Raw genomic sequence first — 21,909 nt, 5'->3', positions numbered from 1 at the left:
CCTGCAACCATTCGTTGTTGCCCAGGAGAGCCTCAGATAGAGAACTGCTCTACCATACAGCACAGTTTCTTTAGTCATAGAATTTTTAAAAATTCTTTTTTAGTTGCCAATGGGTTTTTCACTTTATTTGTTTATTTATATATGGTGCTAAGGACCAAACCCAGGACCTCACAAGGTTCAATGCCAGGCAAGTACTCTACAACTGAGCCACAACCCCAGTCCCTAGTCATAGACATAAAAGTGCTTTAACAAATGAGGACCCCACCAGGCACTGTGGCACACACCTGCAGTCCTGGCTATTTGGGAGACTGAGGCAGGAGAATCACTTGAGCCCAGGAGTTTGAAGTCAACTTGAGTTAACACAGTGAGACCTTGTCTCTCAATAAATAAGAAAATAAAAATAAGGACCTAAGCGTTTTCTTAAATTTCCTTTACATAACAACTGGGTTCATTTTACCATTCTGGATTTTTGAATTATGACCAGACCAAATAAATCCATTAAGACTAATAATAATAGCAAACACTTACTTGCCATCACTGACTGTGTGTGAGGCACTAGTTTGAGCATTTTATAAATGCTGACTCATCGAATCATTTAATCTTCAAATAATCCTACTTGGAGGTTTTACTTTTATCCTTACTTTACAGATAAGGAAACTAAAACACAGTGAGTCAATAAGTTGCAGAGGTAAGAGGTAGAGGGAGATCACTGAAGGCAGGACCAGGGCTTTTATCTCTGAATTTTCAGCACCAAGAAAAATATTGATTCATAACAAATGAATCAGCCATGCATCAAACACTGAGTGAACAGTTATGACAGATTATAGGCATTTCGACCATTTAGTGGTCCTAAAAAAGAAAGAACTTACTCTCAGCTTCCTCTATTAACCTATCCATTTTTAACTTGGCAAGGAGAGACTTTACTGGAAAGATTATTGCAGAGGGAAGGAGGAGCTACTTTAGCAGGGAGAAGGGGGATATTGCAAGAGGGAAAAAGTTCTGATTATAAGATCCACAAGCATCGCCCTCTGTTCATCTTTTAAAAAATAATTAATGCAATTCTACTTCCCCAATGTTTAAAACTGGTGGTTATTGCCAAAGACTCTAACCAACCCTGCCACTCAGTTATCTTTCATACCCAGGATAAGTCGGGGGAAGGGGCAGAAAAGAAACAGAAAGGTATCTTAGACTCATGGTAAATTCTGGAAATTGACTTTAAAAGGTATGTGGAAATGGGAAATGGTAGGGAAGACCCTGAAAGTCACTAAAGAGTATCAAGGGGTGACCTTAAAATGACCAGAGGTGGAGGAGAGTAGTTCTTCATGGCAAATAAAATACACTAGAACTCGGCCCAGTCCACACAGTCAGTCATTTTCTGTGGAGGTATCACACCCATCAGCAGTGTTTCAGATAGAATGGAGCCAACTCCTGTGCTCCTCACAGGGTGATGCCAGCAGAGGAGCAGGCACAATAGGGTCCTTCCATATTTCTAGCATGGCAAGGAGGCAAGTGGTCGGGACTTACCTGTAGGTATATGGCCCCACCTCTTCTAACCGAGGGATCTCTCCTCTGAGGATCTCCTCTGGATTGGTGACATTGAAGAAATAGAACTGAGTATACACGGGCAGTGGGGGCTTCTCCCAGGAGTCAAAGATCTCGGTACCATTCCTTAACACCATATTCTAGGAAAGAAAAAACAAAAGGAGATTTACAAAACTGTAAGGTTTTGGACATGAAGCAGGAAGTATGCTCCCTTCTCAGATGTCCTACCTCAGTTATTTTAATTATTTCACAGGCATTCAACGGCTATCTCTTGAGAACAGTTCCATGCATTTCACCAAGAGGCCCCATAGTCCCACAAAGCCATAAGTCCTCAATGAATATTTGTTGTAAAGGAAGGTTGCTAGAGACATAGTTCATGGGTGGGAACATGACATTGCCAAAACCACATGCCCCACTTGGCTTTGTTATTTTCAAAGATGTCACTGATGGTACAGCTGCTGAAGAATTTAGCCTCTTCTGAAAAGTACCATACACTTCCAGCTTGCCCAGGTGAGACAAGAACAAGGAGACAGGCTCAAGACCTGTTTGGGTCCTTCCAGTTGAACTGAAACCACGTTGATCCTGACTCACTTCACCACCAGGAGTTTATATGCATTTTTATATAAATCCCCAACAAATTCATAAAATGGAGATGCCTGACCCTGTTTCAAAGACAAGGAAATTGAGCCTCACTGAGGTTAAGCAACTATGGTAGACTGTATTCTTTGTCCATAATCCTTCCTTTGCTTCCTACCCTTGCCAGGTGTTTTTGGCTAAATTATATACCCCTATCACCCCCAAGTCTGTATGCTGAAGTCCTAACTCCCAGGACCTCAGAATGTAACTATATGCAGAGATTGGGTTCTTTAGAGAGGAACCAAAGTTACATAAGGTCATGAGGTTGGGCCTTAATCTAATATGACTAGTGTCCATGTAAGAAGTCAGGATATATATATATATATATATATATATATATATATATATATATATACACACACATACATATATAGAAAAAGATCACATAAAGACACAGGGAAAGATGGCCATCTACAAGCCAACGAGAGAGGCTTCAGAAGAAGTCAATCCTGCTGTCAAAGGACAAAATAACAATAATTTAAATATTTTACTTGACTTTATGTGCTGCAAAATAGAATAAGTGTTCTGATATACTGAGCAGAGGAGGTGGTATTATAGACAGAAAAGGCATGAGGAAAGTAGAAACAAAAAACAATAAAGTAGATTGGTCATTTTTAAAATTTTCCTTGTAAGCAGGGGCAATAGAAGTTCACTTTTAACAACAATTTACTTTAGGTTCTAGGAAATTTGGTTCTCTCTTTATTTTGCAGAAGATAACTTAATTTTAGTTTGGTTAACTTTATTATGAATGGCTCCATTTTGGTTTTTAATTGGGTCTCTGGGGACCTGGTACAGAGCTCAGTCCGAAACAATGGCCTCTTAGTTTCTGTTGTTCAAGCTACCCAGCCTGTGGCACTTATTATGGCAGCCTTACCAAATGAATTGTCACGGTTCCCTAGGGCAGGAGTATTCTTCCCACCCTACTGATTTCAGGCCAGGCCAATGCCAAGGTTTCACCAACTGAATGTAAGTGGGTGGTGGCAATGCACCCATCTGAAGCTAAGGTCTTAAGATGCATGGCACCTCTCTATCAGATGTCTTGGAGATGTCACTTTCTGCCAAGAGAAGAGCCTGGCAGCTGGTGATCCTCAGCCTAGATCCTAAAATGGAAATGTGCAGACCAGGCCTGAAGTTGACTAGAAGCCTAGAAGCAGCCTAATTGAGCTCAGCCAGTCAAGCCGGAACTGCAGCCAGCCTACACCCATCAAGGTGAAATAGATGTTACTTCAAGACAGTGAGATTAGGGTGCTGTATGTTATTCACAGTTGCCTGATAACATAAGCCTGATAAATAAAGTGGCCACAGCTAACAGGCAGACTCCTATTACCTTGTAGCCATAACAGTCTTCAATATGTTAAAGGAGAAAAACTGTATTTCCATAGCAGAAGTTATCAAAAGACACAAGAAAGATAAAAGCACTCACTAAAAATAAACAAACCAAAATGAAAATAGTTGTTAACTCTAAGAGTTGGGACTTTTGGATCACTGTTATTTTCTCCTTGATGAGATTTTGTATTTTCCAACTTTTAAAATAATGAGTAGGGAAATTAATATTGAGAAAATTTTAAAAATAAAACTGAGAAAGGAAAATGGGGTCCACTGATACAATATCAGGACTCTAGTGAAACAATAAAAATCAGATTGCAAGGGAAGAGGCAGGAGGATTGGGAGTTCAAAGGCAGCCACCGCAACAACAAGGCACTAAGCAACTCAGTGAGACCCTATCTCTAAGTAAAATACAAAGTAGGGCTGGGGATATGGCTCAGTGGTCAAACGCCTCTGAGTTCAATCTCTGGTATTATCCCTTCCCCCACAAAACAGCATCAGATTGCAAGCAAAGCAGCCCCTGCTCTCCCTGTCAATCCTCTGACAAAGAAGCTCTGAGTGACAATAAACAGAGACCAGCTTCAGAACAGGTTGGAAAACCACTGGCTATAAATGTAACAAGCACATGACAGAATGTCAACTTTGAGTAGCCCAGGGCTCCAATTTAATAGAAGCAATGTTGCAAGAAAACGCAATGACACAGCTCTATTATTGAACAGAAAAAATACCAAGAATCTCTGCTGAAGAAAAAAAAAAAAAACGCAAGGTGACTATAGAATAAACAAATGCAGAAAAACTTCAAGTCAGTTTGGAATGGCCAACCTTCAGTTTTCTATCCAAACCATACATTGTTCAAATACTCTTGGTCTTCACTATTTAACCCATTATGTCCCATCATCCTATCTACAGGATTCCTATAAAAACTTACATTGAGCAATTTTATAAGTATCCTAAAATTTTTATAGGTATTTATAGGTGTTGGGACATAATGGGATGGGCTGAGATCAGGATGATGAGATGGAAAAAAATCAAACTATGAAATCCCTTGTGTTCTTCCAACCTCCAAGATCCTGCTCTTGACTCCTTGGCAAGGTCTGATCTGTTCTGCCACACACTGATCACTTCCTGCCCCAGGTGTGGGAGATATTTAATCAATCATTAGGATGTAACCTTTTGTCTTACCTTCTAAACAGAAGCCTAACCTATCTGAGGAGGACAGAGGAACAGTCAGTTCAAGCCCAGAGTGCAAGAAAACACCATAATTGGAAAGGTCCTGTGGCTGGTAAGAGATACCCAAACTTTCTCTATTTATGTCAGATCTGGGTCTGGAACTCAGAGAAGCTTTTCCTCCATTCTCCATTCTCTTATGCCATCTCTGCATAAAACATTTTAATAAAATATTTACAACATACTACACATTTTAATTATACATGTTATATGGTGGAGTCTCCCATGATGAAGTACACATACAGCACTTAAAAAAACAGCTCAGTTACTGGAGTTTAACCTACCTACAACTAATACGTTACATATGAGGTCTAATGTGTAAATAATATTACTTAACTTGTAAAGGATTTTGAAGATCCATGGATATTTAAAAAGTTGATTTCATTAAAACAAGGATCTCTTTTTCTTGTCCATGACGTTCCAGAAAAGGGCAAGACAATAATTTTTCTGTCCCTCAACAGGGCAGATTCTCCCTTCCTTTGAACCTTCTGACATACTATACAGGAATTGCTGAGGGGGAAAAGTGGTCAGCACAGAAAACATTTAAAAATTAAAGTTTCTAGGAATTAACACAAAACATATGAATCTAGCAACCTAAAATGGAAAGAAAAATGCCACTACTCAGTATGTCAATGTATTAAGTTATCTGTTGGTGTCTCAAAATGAAAAGTGCTTATCTAACAAAATGAAGAATAGGTGTTTGTTTGTTTGTTTAATACTTCCTATAGCACCTGGGACACCTAGAACAGTGACATCCCTGGAGAAATATTTGTTCAATCAACTAAATATAATCCTAGGAAACATAGACACTAGCTTCCCTTGATTTTGCTTGTGATATTGGAAGAGAAGATAGTCTTGATCAGATTCCTTCAGCCAGGCAGAAAAAAAACAAGGGTGGAGGCAAAGATTGGTGAGAAGCCAGGTGCAGCACAATCTGCCATTAGCCATGACTCTAGCAAGCCGTCAGGGGCTATTTTAATTTTTATCACTAATATTTTAATTTGCTGGGTTAGTTAAGGAATCAAGTCTACTAAATGTTTATTTCTCTCTGAAACAGAAGGACATGTTAAAGTCAAAGCAGGCAAGAAAAACCAGAGGACTAACCAGGCTGATTGACACTTGAGAATTCTCTTGGGTTGCATAATTCTTTTTATTTTATTTTATTTTTTAGTTGTACCTTTATTTTATTTATTTATATGTGGTGCTGAGGATGGAACCCAGGGCCTCACACATACTAGGCAAGCACTCTACCGCTGAGCTACAACCCAGCCCACCCCCCCAGGGTACATAGTTTTGAGGTGATCTTTTTTAAACAGATAAAATTATTCATACAGGGTGAAAAGTGTCCAGAAAAATCAGCAAGGAATTTAGAGTGCTAAATCAACCAGGGAAGTGCAATGTCAGGTGGCTGTGCCTGGGGCTTCTGGAGAGCTGAACCTAGGAGCACTAGGCTCACCCTGTTTTGCAAGATTAAAGGAAGACTAGAAGGAACCAGTTCTCTTTGTTTCCATTCCTTCTCCCTCCCTTAGAGTTTATCAGTAACATTTTATAGAATCTGATTTTCACTTAAAAAAAAAAAGGAACAATTATTTTTAGGGTAACTAAAAAATTAAAATCTTTAAATTATCTTTATTTCCCCCACTTTATCTGCTCATTGTGTCCCCACACAGGCATGCTTTACATCTGCTTTTTACATTTAACATAGATCATTAAGTACGTTGCTTATATCTATGTAGTCTTTTTAATTTTTTAATTGCTTTTTTTCTAACCTAAACTATAATTTTCTAAGTCATTCTTTTCCTGTTCCACCTTCCGGTTATCACCCCTCTCCGCCCCCTCCAGGGACCAAACCCAGGGCAGATACTGCTGGGAAGAGCTTTACCACTGAGCTGCACTCCAGCCCTAGTTTCCAATCTTATGTTAATAGCTTGTTGTTTTGGGCTGGAAGAGAGGACCGTGATTAATGACTCTTGCCCCGCCCCCTTGTTCTGTTTCACGTTTGCTGAGTTGCCTATATTTCACCAGACTCACTGGAGTGACATGATCTGTTTTTGTTTGTTTGTTTTCGTCTTTAAACCATGCCCCAACCTAAAGATGGTAATAACTAAGACCACAAGCATTTACTGAGCCCTTTGACTAGGTCCTGAAATACAGGTCCTGAGATACACACACAACTCCTCTCAATTAATCCTTATCTTGCTCCCAGTCCACCCTCCTCCCATTTACACTGGTCTAATCTTCTACAACTCTTTCCTGTGTCAACTCAACATAGGCAGTTGGCACAAGGTCAGGAGTGTCAAATAAAAACCAAATCTTTGGTGAGGAGAGACTATTTGAAAGGATTATTGCAAGGAATATTTGAGAGACAGCAATCTCAAGGGTTAGGCAAAAGAGTTTTCTACAGGAAGCAGTCAGGTCCAGAAGAACAGGGTATGGGAAGAATTAGGGTTGATGCGAGTAGTGGGATCAGACAATGATCAGTGATTCGCCTGGAGACCAGCCTATATGCTGACAGCCATCACAGTTCATGGGGAATTTTATAGGGAGACAGGACTTCAGATCTCCTTTCTTTGTTATAGATAACCAACTCCAAACGATGACCTCATGAGAATCAGCAAATGTGAGTGAACAGATGTTTCATTGCTCAGGTTTATCTTTTGGTTTCCATCCAGCTCTTAGGTAACCAAAGATCCAAAGGAAAAGTGGGAAAGTTTCCAGAAGCAAAGAAAGAAGGAAGACAAAACCATTTCCAGAAAGGGGGATACGCCATGCTGTTCAGGCATCTATGAATAGTCTGACTTGAAGTCACTCCAACTTTTAGGATAGAAATAAACATTTGGTAGACTCGACTCCTTAACTAAATAAGCCAAATGAAAACACTATATCTCACACACACACACACACACACACACACACACACACACTCCTTGATAGCAGGCCAGAGCCACAGCTGGCGGCAAATTCGGTTCCACCCGGCTTGGCTGTCCCTGGTAGGCCACCTCTCAGGGGTAGTTCTCTGCCCTGGCAGCTTCCTACTTGAGTGGATGACATCCAACAAACTCTCCCACTTCTTTTATTCCATTCGAATCTCCCCTTCAACAGTGGTGCTTTTTATGTACTTTTCATATGTCTCTTTTTCTCCACCTCACGGCTGAGGGTCGTCAGGGAACCTTCTCTAAACCCCGGGTACACCGGGGGCTCTGTGTTTGTGCACTGGTGCGCGCCCTTGCGCACGCGCGCGTCCCCTCCACCCCCCTCCATCGCCAAGTCCTCAGCGAGAAGGGGAAGGAGAGAACAGAAGGGAGTTGTAAATACAGTTGGCTGCCAGAGTTTCTAAAACAGTTGCATCTTTATTTTTATCTTCTCCTGAGTTTCGGCTCAGAAGAGAGTTACCATCAGTACCACTTGCCAGCGGCTAGAGTTAGGGGCTACACGAGGCTTTACATACATTATCTATGAGTTTTAATTCGAGTCGCACAAAATAAGAATTCCCATTTTTTTTTTCGGTTTGTATAATTCTGTAAACTTTCCCACTGCAGTGACATTTCAGAGTCACAGGAAAATGAGAGAATTTACCCCTGTATTCATGCTATCGCTGTAAACATGTGGGTTTCTTTTTCTCTGGTCTTTTATCTACGTATATATAAATTAAGTCAAAATCGATCAAGTCCAGGTCTGTAGTGTTGCAAAGCCTGTGCTTGGCCACCCCACAGCACCCCTATTTACGGTCACAGATTTAGCAACTAAAAAAACAGATTTTCCAGTTTAAATTGAATTTCATATAAACAACAATTTTTTTTGTATTAGTATGTCCCAAATACTACATGGGTTATGTAAACAAAATGCTTTAATCCCTCTGAGATGCATACTGAAGGATTTAGGGGCAGAGTGTTTTGATGCCTGTATCTTATATTTAAATACTTTCCCCCAAAAAAGTGTACATGAGAGAGACGAAATAAATCTGGCAGGATGTTAACAATTAATAACTCACAGTGAACAGAAATATTGCAGGACACATACTGTCACTAAAACATTTGTTACCGTGAGGAATTCAAATTTAACTGTACATCTTATAGTTTATCTGGCAACCCTACTCCCAGAGGGACTGTAAAACTACAGAAAAGCCATAAATTGATCTCTTACTTCCAGAGGAGTCACTCTGATCTTTTGAGGAAAGGAAACCAGGGTAGCTCCCCACACAGGAGGAACCAAGAAAGGGTGAACTGAAACCTAGAGCTCCTGGTGACTGCTCAGTCCCCCTTATGCTAATGTATCCAGAGAAAACCCCTCTAACCCTTGCCACCGAAGATGTCCAGAAGAGGGCCCTGTTTTGATTTAAATTTCCAATTTCTGCCCCAGATATTCAACATGTACTCCCAGAGCTTGCTCTGCAAGGGAAGGACTGGGAAACTAACAAATAATAACCTTAAGCTCAGGCCTGGAGAATGTCTGGCACAAGAAGGCATTCATTCTGTGTGATACAAGGAGCCAGTATCCCCGGTCACAGCCCAGTGCCAGCCTAAACTTAACACCATGGCTTGGGAACAACTGATCCCCTTCTCTGAGGATTCTGCCTCAGTGACAGCCACCGGATGAACCTTGTAATCAGCTGAGTTTTCTTCATTAAATCAATTTTTTAAAAAATCAGCATAATTGATCCTAAATCAATTTTACCTTGTGATTTTGGATGGCACTAAATGTGGTCAAGCAGAACATGATGAATGTTTCCAAGCACAATACTGGGACACTATCAGTAAAAGAAATATTAAAATGATGATCAACTTATGTGCTGAATTTGCAGCATCAACAGCCAAACTTATAATTTATTCTGAGAATTTACTTTTCTATTAATCAGCCAATATGTATGTAGTGAGGGCTTTCAATATGTCTGACAGGCATAAGCCTGTTTAGGTGAAGACACAAAAGTCCCACTGACTTATAAGCAAGAAAATATTGCATTTCATCAGGTAAAAATACCTAGATATCATGATAAATTATCAATCAACAGGAATTTGTATACTGATATTTAGAAGAGACAGTTAAAGCTGCAAATAATATTACTTCAAATGTTCAGCAAAGAATCAAGTGCTGCTTTCAATCTCTACTCACCTAAGAAGCTACTCATGGTTGTTTACCTTAAATCAAGCAAACTGTTCCTCTGTCCTTCCTTACCCACTCCATCTTGCTTGTAGAAAATTGGGACAATGAACTAAAACGAAGAAAATTTATTTGCCCTGTCATCCATGCTATCACTATTAACAGGTGGATTTATTTCTCTCTGGTATTTTATATATGTGTATAAGTGTATTTTGGATAAAATGAAGATCATAAGATATGTATTATTTCATTTCATATCAACTTTTACTCGCCCTTTTATACACGGTTATTATTAGTTTTTGAAAATATTATTTTAATATCTGTAGGCTTTTCCACTGCAGTGATAAATCAGTTTACTTAGTCATTCTCTTATTATTGGATATTTGTGGGGTTTTTTTCATACTGCAGCAAATGTTCTTGAATATCTTTGAATATCAAGTCATTGATTAATTTCTTAGAATTAGAATTAGTGAGTCAAAATTGTCACAAACAGATGAGCCTGTAAATATTGCCAAGTTATTTTCAGAAAACAGTTTATGAGCAATTACCTCAGCATTTCCACATCAATACTGATTTTAAAAGATTTTTAGAAATTTTTGATTATTTAATAGTGGCAAAATAGCATCTTGGATTACTAGGAAAGTATGATATTTTTATACATATATAAAATAAGTATATGTATGATAAGTATGATATTTTATACATATATAAAATAAGACCGCTTTAAAATAAAAGTAAAGTTTCCACCAGCATAATCTTAAACTTGAATGGACAAAAAGCAGATCAGGGGCAGGACTGAAGAAATCTCCATGAGAGGATGACAGTGGGCAGGGAGCCACTGACCAGGCTGAGGCCTGATGTGTAGGTGATAGACCAGAGGATTAGGTTCGACTGCTGACCACCGACATGATTTAATACAGCCACAAGGCACATCACCTCCAAGTTGGTCTGAAGATGACCTTTCAGGAAGTTAATGCCACAAGAGTTGTTGAACAAACTGTCCTGGTATAAGCCATTCCAAATGATAAAAATAAGCACTTAGGGAATTGCATTAGACTTTGATGGCAATCAGCAATACTTTTAAGAAAACTTTCATGACTCAAGAGCACTGCTAGTCACTGTTTCAGGGCAACAGGATGACTTAATAATTAAACACAACTTATACATCCATGCTGCCATGTACAGAGTCTAAATTTACCCAGAGGTGATGCAGACCTGGCTGAATAGTGTATAAATGGATCTTATTGGATTTCAGATTAATAAGACTTACCAAATATCAAAATATCTGTTGTTTTGCTTTGTGTTTAAAAATTTCTCTCTTAATTAACCAAACCCAAACCAGACTCTTATGGTTATTTAAGAAATGCCCACTACTCAACATTTCTTTCTAGTGCTAAAAGAAATAAGCTGCCATTATCATTCTATCCTTATTTTAACTTAGGAACCAAAATATTGGCATTCATTGTTTTTGTAGCACTGTCGTTTAACTCATTTGGTTTTAATTGCAACTGTCAATGATTTTAGCTAATAAGATCTGATAGTTGAGATTCAAAGGCTAGTTCATGAGTAAGCTGCTGCTCTGTCTATAAAGTCCATACAGGCCCATGTGGAGGAATAGCTATCCCAAAAATCCTCCTGCCATGAAATACCTACTAGGTATGTTTTTAGAGGTTTTAGGTGATTACATATGTGCAGCCAAGGTTAGGAACTGCCAATCTAATGGGAAAAAGCAGCTATCAGAAGGGAACTTAAACATAAGAGAGTGGGTGAGAAAAAGAATTTTAAGGTTTGAATAAACAAGAAATGTGGCCATGGGAACAATGTCCAGGTTCTACGTGTAACTTGTACGTCCAGTCTTTTTTTACAACTTGTTTGGTTATGATTATATCTCTTAAAGTTGAACTATGTGATGTGTTCCTTACCTTCTTATTTATACCTGTGTCCCCTCTTCCTTCCATCACTGATTATCAGAAATTAAGTATAAAAAGAAGATTCCCTTAAAATGGACTTGCATTGGGGGGGGGGATTGAAAAGGACAAAAAATTTCAGTTACACAGAATGAGTAAGTTCAAGAGATCTGTTGTATATCATGGTGACTATAGCTAAATAGCAATGTATTGTATGTGTAACTGTATTTCAAAATTGCTAAGAGTAAATTTTAAGTTCTTTTTTTTCCCAGGGGGGGTGAGGGATATCAGGGATTGAATCCCAGGGCACTTAACCACTAAGCCACATTCCCATCCCTTTTTTATATTTTATTAGAGATAAGGTCTTGCGGAATTGCTTAGGGACTCGCAAAGTTGCTGACGCTGGGTTTGAACGCACAATCTTTCTGCCTCAGCCTCTGGAGTGGCTGGGATTATAGGTGCACCACAGCACCTGGCCCAGATTTTAAGTTCTCACCATTCAAAATAATAAGTATATGAAATAATACATGGGTTAATTAACTTGATTTAGTCATTTCATGATGTAAACATACATCTAAACATCTTGTTGTATACTATAAATATTTACAATTTTTAAAAAACTTTTTAATCAGTAAAATAAATTTTTTTAAAAATGGGACTTTACTATAGCAATGGCATTGTGTTTTAATCTTTCTGGACAGGGTGTGAAAATCAGTGAAGAGGTCAGATGGATGAAAGAACTCACTTCTAGGTAGAAATATGCCTTGTCCCATTTTTGTTAAGTGACCCTCTTCGAGCTGTGTCTCGATTTCTCTTTTGGTAAATAGGGTCAGATACAGAGAGATATTTCTCTATTCTAAAAAAGACAACAGAGAAAGCATGATGACAAGGGTACCTTTCTTGGGCATTGGAATCTAAGAGGGTGTTAATGACAGTGGATGCTGTGGTAGGAATGTCTCTACTAAATGTCTCTGTTGAAATCCTCACCCCCAAGGTAGTGGTGTAGAAGGTACTTTGGGGAAGTAATTAGGTCCTAAGAGCACAGTCTTCATGAATTGGATTCAGTGCCCATATAAAAGAGGCTGCTGTGTGAAGCTACTGACAAGACCTCCATCTATGAGGAAGCAGGCCTTCACTGGATGTCAAATCTGTCAGTGCCTTGACTTGGACTTCCTAGCCTCCAGAACTGTAAGAAATACATTTCTATTGTTTATAAGCCATCCCATCCTTGGCATTTTATGGAAGCAGCTCAAACTGGCTAAGATAGCAGAGAACAGGGAAGGCAGGTTCCAATTAAGGGCCGGTCCCTATCTTCATGGACCGCTGCTACACAGGACTTGGTGGGGCCAGCCCTGCAGAGTATCCACAGGTTTCAAGAGAAGCTAGAAATCTGGATCACTGGGTGAAATTTCCAGATCTTTTCCCCAACCTCCAATACTGGGGATTGAACCTCCAGAGTCTCACATGTGCTAGGCAGGCACTCCACCTCTGAGATACATCCCCAGCCTTTTAAAATTTTATTTCCAGACAGACTCACTAAGTTGCTGAGGCTGGCTTTGAATTTGTGATTCTCCTGTCTCACCCTCCAGAGTAGCTAGGATTACATGAATGTGCCACCAATCACAGCAGTTTCCCAATTTTAAATGTATAAGCCATTCATGAGGCAAATATGTGACCACTGTCCTACAGAATGGGACAAATGTAAAGCTAAATGATAACATGCAAACAAAATCATTCCCAAAGACATAAATTTCATCCATACTTCCATTCACCCAATAATTTTTATTGACATCCCCCCTTTTTTTTCAGTGCTGGGCCTTAACCATGCTAGACATGTGCTCTATCACTGAGCTATACCCCCAACCCCTGACCACCTATTTTGTATAAGGTATTGCATTTGACAGTATGAGAAGATGGTATAGAATTAAATAAGATAGGACCTCTACCTTCAGAAAGAGATTTCAAGCTAGTTTAAAATGCCAAACAATGTCATATGGATTGAAAATCCTTGCAGGGATGTGGCTAGAAGGGAATCATTGAAATTTAATTATAGAGATGCAGGTATTCTCATTTAATTTGAACATCACACAGCTAAAGACAGGAGATATGCAAACTATTGTTTTTAACACTAGGTTAAACTATTGTTTTTAATACTGGGTTAAAACAGTGAACCCAAACTATTGTTTTTAACACTGGATTCCTGGGGACACTTGAAGGACACAGTCAACAAATAACACACTTAAAAAAAAAATCTGGTGGTTTGAAAATGTTAGTAGTATAGTTTCCAAACTGGTCTTACAGGAACGTAAGACAAGGAAATTATTTATTTTAAAAATTATTCTAAAAATTAACATAGTTAAATGAAAACTGGATCAGTATAGTATGTGGACCCCTGGGATCTCAGGGGGTTTCACAAAGTCAAAACTATCATAATAACACTGAGATAGTGTTTGCCTTTTTTACTTGCATTCTGAGAGTAGAGTGGAGTTTTCCAGATGCTACCTGACATGTAACATTTCCTTGCTCTAATGGATACTGGAGTATGTGTGTGTTCTTATGTTTGAAAAAAGTTCTTTAAAACTATCAGTTTTAATTTTTTTAAATTTTTTTTGTAGTTGTAGATGGACAGAATGTCTTTATATTATTTATTTTCATGTGGTGCTGAGGATGGAACCCAATGCCTCACACATGTTAGGCAAGCGCTCTGCCACTGAGCTACAGCCCCAGCCCACCAGTTTTAATTTTTAATAGTGTAAACATCAATAGATATAACCCACAGAAACATAAATTATTTGGGATCCTCAACACTTTTTAAGAGGTTAAAAAAGATAGAGGCCAAAATATTTGAATTGGATTATAAAGTCTGTAAGGGGAGGCATGGTATCTTGTTCACTGTTAATCCATTCTGCCTTGAAAAATGATACACACTCTGTCAATATTTGCTAAATAAATGAATGACTGCCGGGCTGGGGATGTGGCTCAAGCGGTAGCGTGCTCGCCTGGCATGCGTGCGGCCCGGGTTCGATCCTCAGCACCACATACCAACAAAGATGTTGTGTCTGCCAAGAACTAAAAAAATAAATATTAAAAATTCTCTCTCTCTCTCTCTCTCTCTCTCTCTCTCTCTCTCTCTCTCCTCTCTCACTCTCTCTTAAAAAAAAAAATGAATGACTGCCAAAGCATATACCTAAAAGTGCTTTTAGAAATAGAAAGCAAATAGCTTCAACAACCTTTATTTTCCTTTAGATACTTAGTTACCATCTCTGATTAAAAACAGTCCCTTTCTCAGTGTATTGTGTATGAATAGTACATATCTTGATGATAAAGGCCACAAATGTCTCCTCACTTGGCCAACCTCCTATGTTATCATTAATGAGCTTATTCCCACCTGCTGATTCTTCTCTGGGAAACAAGCAAATGTCTGGTAGAACAGATGTTCAGCCCCTTTGCTGTGGCCTGACAGTCTGAAATTTTGCTCTTTATTAAGCAAAGCAAAACAATTTTCATAGGCAAAAACTTCCCCTCACCCCAATCTTTGCTTTAATTTAATTTGGAGAATGGCAGTAATTATTAATAGTAATATCCTCAACTAGAATCCCCATCTCAAGAAATGAAGATATGGGCTACTATAATCGCTATCCAAACTAGTAATGGATTTCATGGTTAGCTCTTTAACTTGATTAACGGGTTTGGGCAAGGTCTGCTATTTTTTACATTTCCATAAGCGATTTTGCATCTCCCTAGAGTCTAGGTACTATGCTGAGAACTTCTGGTCTACTCCATTGCCATAAATATTAATAATAGGTGCATTTGTGGTCAAGGTGGAATAGTAAGAAGCTGAAAGAAACATACTATGATTGTGCTATCACAAGATCATATTTCTAGAAGCCAGCAAAGAGTTGCATAATTTTGCTTAGGAATCAAAGAATTCTGCAAGGAAATAAATGATATTGCCTTTGTAGGTCAGTCATTTCTGCTTGTGCTGAGTCAACCACATCACTATGATATAAACCCAGGAAGGCGAAACTAAGCGATGAAGCATGACTATGGGAGTCTCAGCAGTTGAAAAGCCATGCAGAGGTAGGGCTTGGGAAGCCCCAGATGCATAAACAGCTAGGGCAGGATGAGTCAGAAGAGGAAGCTAGTTGGTGGAGAAAGAAAAGGAAAGAGTGGGAAAGTATGCCTGGTTCCTGCTGACTTTCCAATTTTTACTGTACTCTCAGGAGGACTTAATATGCTGTGCTTCTCATCCTTAGGTATCTAAGGGCTCCCCGCCTCCAGCTTAGCTTGAGCTAGCTTGAATAGGACACAGCTCTTAAAGAGCATGAGTCCTTTTTAATGCCAAAGAGTGGAAGACAGTGCAGTATATGAAGAATGTGACATGGAGGGGGGTGGGGAGGCATAGGATTTATTGTCCAAATCAGAAATCTTTTGGAGGAAAGAGGGTGCTAATATTTAAACCAGAACAATAGGTACCGGGCAGGATGATCCTGGGCAAACAGATCATGTGGCCATCCTTGAGGTGGGGAAAGTGGGTTCAGTATCAGGAGACCCAGCACACATGCCTAACTCTACCCCTACCTCTCCATTGGACTGTAGGTAAATTACTTACTTTCCCTAGGCCTCACTTTGCTTAAATGCAAAATAACATATAAAGCAATCTCTTCATTTTTCTGATTAAGAAAAAAAAATTGTAATGCATGATATATTCACATATGAAAATTTCACAGTGAATCTCATTAATTTGTACAATCGATATGTTCATAACTATAATTTTAAAAGACAAAAATATTAGATATAGAAACTGGAGAAAAAGAAAAATCTTACATTAAGATTCTAAGTTTTCCTAGCTTCCAATAGAAGCAACTCAGGAGATAAAGTACATACCTAGGAAGGGCCCTTTAGGATAATATACAGCTGATCGCCTTTACATATACAGCAACAAAGCTGTTTTACTGCATTGACTTTAAAAAAGAAGACTTCAAAAAACAAAAAATGAAAATCAAAAAGAAGACTCCATATATTCACCAACCAAAGCTACTTGGTTAAAAATGATTCTATTTTATTTCTTGAGGCATTAGTAGAACCCTTGAAAGTTGCTACATTCCCAAAGAGGCCAGCTGTTACTCATTTGCCCAAAGCCTCCATCTAGGTGAAGGGTAAGTGTGTTTGTCCTGTTCATTTGCTATACCCTGCCTTGGCCTGTGAAGTAGAGGTAAAAGGTATGAAGTCTCTTTTCCTCTCATTGGTTTTCTTGCCAACCCATTTCTTGTTAGCCTAAGGTTAGTTCCACACTCCTGTTTCTATTAAATGTTCAAACTGTCAACAAGTCTGCAGGGATCAAGAGGTAAATTTACTATTCTGAGGTGTATAACTGCCCCTAAATAAAAGTCACTGTGCCTGTATCATAGAATCTCAGAAATTTGGAGCTAGAAGGAATTTGAGTTACCATAGAAGCTTTAGTCAACAGATGAGATGGGCATGGTGGCACACGCCTATAATCCTAGGGACCTGGGAGAATGAGGCAGGAGGATCACAAGTTAGAAACAACTTAGTGAGACTTTCAGCAACTTAGTATAGTTGTTGATCCCTAGAATAGTAGTAGTAGTAGTAGAAGGAGGAGGAGGAGGAGGAGGAGGAGGAGGAGGAGGAGAAGGAGAGAAAACTATAGCTAAACACAATAACAAATGTTAATGTTCTGGCATTATGTGAGGCACTAAGCTGATGGCTTTACAGAAATAATTTTATTTCATTATTTGACAACCCAATATATTCTTATTATCCTCATTTTCAAAATGAGAAACCTGAACCTTTCAGGGTTAAATAATTTGCTACTAGGAAATTTGTTTAATTAAAAAATAAATTTAAAATAACTTGCTATTTAGTTTACCCAACATAATCCAAGTATTTGTAGGTGACAAAAGGATTTGAGTCTAGTTCTGCTGTTTCTCAGGGCACTCTTCTTTCCATTAAAACGATCAAAAGTGAGACAACAGTGGCTCAGTTTTGGAGTGCTTGCCTAGCATGTGCAAAGCTCTGAGAATAAAATTAAAAAGGGAAACAGCAGGCATTTATTATGTCCCTACAATGTAGCAGGCACTGTGCCAGGTGTCAAGACAATTGGTTGGGCTACTACATGAAATACAACATGAAATTCTCCCTTCTCCCTTGTAAGAGGAAAAGGGTTTGCCGGGTCTCTGCACTAGGTCTTTAGGAAAGTTCAAGTGCTTGATAGAAAAGGCCTTGTTAATGCCATAATGTCCCCCAGGAAATGAATATATGGGCCCAAAAGGAGGAAGGTACTACAAGGCCTCTTTTGCAAAGCAGAACATTGAACAGCAATTATTACAGGGCTTGCCCAATACAAGGCAGTCTCCAGTGAGCCAACACAGGCTGTTGGTACAAGAATATTTTAGTTTTTTCCACTATAGTCACTGGCCATCATAAAAGTCTCCCTTTAGTCACCTCTGGTCACTTCAGAGCACAAGGACAATGTTCACTTTGAGACAAATTATTCTTACAGGAATTACTGTACTAATTATCTCTCACAATTAGCCAAACTATGCATTTGAACTTCATCCCTTTTCCCTCTCCTTTTTTTTTCAATGTACAACTTTCCAATGGAAACACTAAGAACTGGAAATATAAGAGTGGATTCAATTACAACTATATAATAGTCAAATTATGAAAGAATTATTACATGGTAATACTAATACGAATATAATGACTGTCCTATATTGGTCATGTGTTTCTTGCCTGACACTATGTAAAATTCTACATTTACCCCATAATATTATGCAGAGGCAGATTCAGATTTTATGGGTCCTGAACCTCATATAAATTGAGGGGTCCTTCCTGGGAATTAAAATTGGGATACAGAATTAGGTATAGGGCTTTGGAAGGGCCTCTGCAAGTGAGGGATCTAAAGCTTAAGTTTTATGAGCCCCATAGTAAATATACCACTGTGTCCAAAATGCTAACATCTCTCATTCCTACTTTTACAAGTAATGAAACTGAGGCTCAGAGAAGTTGCCCAGAGTAAAAAAACTTGAAAATGGCAAATTTAGGATCTAAATACAGTGTGTCTGACTCCCAATCTCATGTACGCTTTCATTGTGTGTCTTCTAATAAAAACAAAATTGCCATCATGTATTAAGTACTAACTGTATCCCAGGAAAATCATATCCATTTTCTTGAATAATTCTTTTTTTTTTTGAGAGAGAGAGAGAGAGAGAGAGATTTTTTTAATATTTATTTTTTAGTTTTCGGCAGGCACAACATCTTTGTTTGTATGTGGTGCCGAGGATCGAACCCGGGCCGCACGCATGCCAGGAGAGCGTGCTACCACCTGAGCCACATCCCCAGCCCCTTGAATAATTCTTATAACCTTTCTACGTACACTATTTGTTATTATCTCCATTTACATATAGGGGAAATGAATGAAGAGGGATTAAACAACTAGTCCATGGTCACCCAGCTAGAACCTGAAGCCAGGATTCATTCCCAGGAGTTTTTATCTGCAAAGTCCTTACTCTTTCCCACTGTCCTGTGCTACCTTGTACCCTATAGATTATCCAGGAAAGAGCAAAATGGTAAGGTGTGTCCTCTGGTGGAGTTACAACATTCCTGAATCTGTTCACTTAAACTAGCCCTAACCTTTTATTTCAGACATCCCATTGTACAGTGCTCCAGAGCTGGGGTTGGTTAGTTCTAAAGGACCCCTGTACTGTAACATCAGTCTGAGGCCATTCCTTGTGGAGAAAATCAACTGGAAAAACCTATACAGACTTAGGTATTAGGCTGCCTTACAGCAACACCCCACCTGCAATCCGGGCCAACATGAAATGGAGACCCACAGGGAATCTGAGGGCTGGCTAGAGCTGAGTAACTGGGAAGATCACTCACCCTATCTGGCTCCCCTGAAACAATTCTTTAAAGCTATACAAAAAAAAAAAAAAAAAAAATTCACGTATCAACTATCAGATTACTTAGACCCTCAAAACAAGGGTTTACATCCTCAAACAAGTCCTGTGAAATCTTCATTTGAATGTGGAGAGAAAAGATTTGCCTTATTTTGTTCCTGAACTCGGTGCTCAGGAAAAGAATGGTCTTTGAGATGCTCAGACAGTAGGCCTTGTCTTCCCTTGGCAATGTGAACTTGTGAAAAATTAAATGATGCTTTGCCATGGCACTTTCTTTAAAAATTGCCTTTAATTGTCAGATTCCAAGTAATTGATTACTTCTCAAAACCTCTGTTAGAGGGAGATAGCTGTTATCACCTGGAATAAAACAACTTTACTAACCAGGATGTAGAGTAACTCAACCTGGACAAGGCCTGGACTCTATTTTATCTAGCTGATAACAAGTGTAGATCAGTGGTATAAAGGCATGAAATTGTTGGTGCTAAAAAGAAAGGCTGCTCCAGTGACTCAAAAAAAAAAAAAAAAAAGGAAAAAGATCCCAGTACCTTTCTCTGTTTCTCTTTCCACATGGCTTGGTGGATGTGGGTGAAAGGGCAGAGGAAATGACCGGTTAAGTCTAAAGGATGGAGAGGGCTCCTGACATAACTAGCTTTGCAGCCTACTCATGCAAGGGGAGAGACAGGTCCCAATTCCTAGAGGGATCTACATGTACCTGTGCCTGAGAGTGGTGGCTGTCTGAGAAAGGCAAGAATGATGGTGAGACAAGGTGACACAGGTTGTTGGTACAAGATACAAAGCTGCTAAGTCTGTGTAAGCAGATTGTGATGGATGAAATGTCATCTAGTCCAATGACTTGGTCTGTCTACTCCAACTGCCCTACCCAGCACAGGAAGGCAAGAACACAATAGACCACACACCCACTTCTCCTCCCCAGCCCTACACCACTTCAAAGGCTAGGCAAGCAGCTAACATAGCCTGCCTCTTCTGTGGTGTCTTTCATTTACTTTTAGTTCTTCATGAAACAGAAAAACAGTTTGGGTCCAACAGAGATTGAGGTGTGTGAGGAGGGTAGGGAAAGATACAAATGACAATCTAAACACAAGCATTTTTGAAAAGTCAAGAGTCACAGTCCAATTTGTTATTATGAAAGGAAACACAGTCATCTGCATTCCTCTCGCTCCATCTTCATCCTTTAACCCTCTCTACAAAGCACAGGAAGAAAGGAGGGTCCCCATCTGGAGGGTTTGACCCGGTGCAGGTCTTACCTGCCCGCGGTCCAAGTTCGAGGGTGTCCTGGAAACACACACACACACACACACACACACACACACACACACAAACTCACACGCCCCGTATCGCTCACCTTCTCGATCGTCTGGTCCACGGCCTTCTGGAAGACCCGGGCCACTAGCAGCGTGACACCAGTCACCAGCAGGAGCAAGGACAGTGTCCCCGCCGTGTAGAAGCAGCATCTGCCCATTCTGCGCGCGGCTCCCGGGCCGGGTCAGGCCGCACCCGCTGCTACTCAACTGCAAGGAGGGAGGAGCAGCCGCCAAGGCCGCTGCAGTAGCGGCGAGAAGACCTGGGACCCTCTGGCGCCCGCGCCCTCCCGGTGCCCGTGTCCTTGGTGCCCAGCTCGCCGCGCGGCCGGGGCGGTGCGCTGTGTCGGCTCTGCAGCTGGGCGAGCGCGGCCCTCGGAGCACCGGGCAGGCGGGGCCGCGGGGTGAAGGACAGGCTTGGTTTCGGTTTTCCTCGATGGGACAGCTGGGAGGGTGGAGGGAGCACGCAGAGCCTAGACGCCTGCCGGTCGGCCTCGCAGCAACCGGAGGAGGCGACCAGCGGCGACTGCGCGGGGAAGCGGGCGGGGCCGAGGCGAGGTTGCAGTCATGTGCTTCGCAGCAGCGGCCGCGATTTGGCCGATGCCAGCAGCTGCAGGTCCCCGCAGGCCCTCAGCGGCTGCGGCTGTGACTGTGGGACCGCGGCCAGCCCGGGCCGCGCCCCCAGCCCCTCGCCACAGGCTCCGCAGACATCCCGGGCTAGGGCAGTGGGAAATCGGTTTTCTCGGGTTGCTCATTGACTTGCCCACTCCGTGGATAAATGCTGAGAGCCTACCATGGGCCAAATGCTGGAGCTTCATATAGGATGAGACATTGCTCCTGCTCCAGAGGAACTTCCAAGTTAGCCAGCACACTGTCACAGAAATTATAGCACAGTGTAACAAGTGCTTTTACAAGATGCATGCTGAGATCTGA

At 40.3% G+C, this 21,909-nt stretch overlaps 1 protein-coding gene across 1 annotated transcript in view; it reads right to left on the bottom strand.

Moving 5' to 3' along the window:
- The window catches only part of Scarb2 (scavenger receptor class B member 2), a 59,467-nt gene extending 37,974 nt beyond the window's left edge, over nt 1-21,493 (bottom strand). The window contains exons 1-2 of the mRNA XM_026413664.2: nt 21,021-21,493; nt 1,525-1,682 (exon numbers count right to left, since the gene is read on the bottom strand). Coding sequence (XP_026269449.1) covers nt 1,525-1,682; nt 21,021-21,137 — 275 coding nt within the window. The 5' untranslated portion in view covers nt 21,138-21,493. The remainder of the gene's footprint in view (nt 1-1,524; nt 1,683-21,020) is intronic.
- Nucleotides 21,494-21,909: the final 416 nt, after the last annotated feature.

Source organism: Urocitellus parryii, chromosome 10 (genome assembly GCF_045843805.1).
Source record: "Urocitellus parryii isolate mUroPar1 chromosome 10, mUroPar1.hap1, whole genome shotgun sequence".
Lineage (NCBI taxonomy): Eukaryota > Metazoa > Chordata > Mammalia > Rodentia > Sciuridae > Urocitellus > Urocitellus parryii.
The sequence above is the reverse complement of the archived record's forward strand: the minus strand, read 5'-3'. Positions and strand labels throughout refer to the sequence as shown.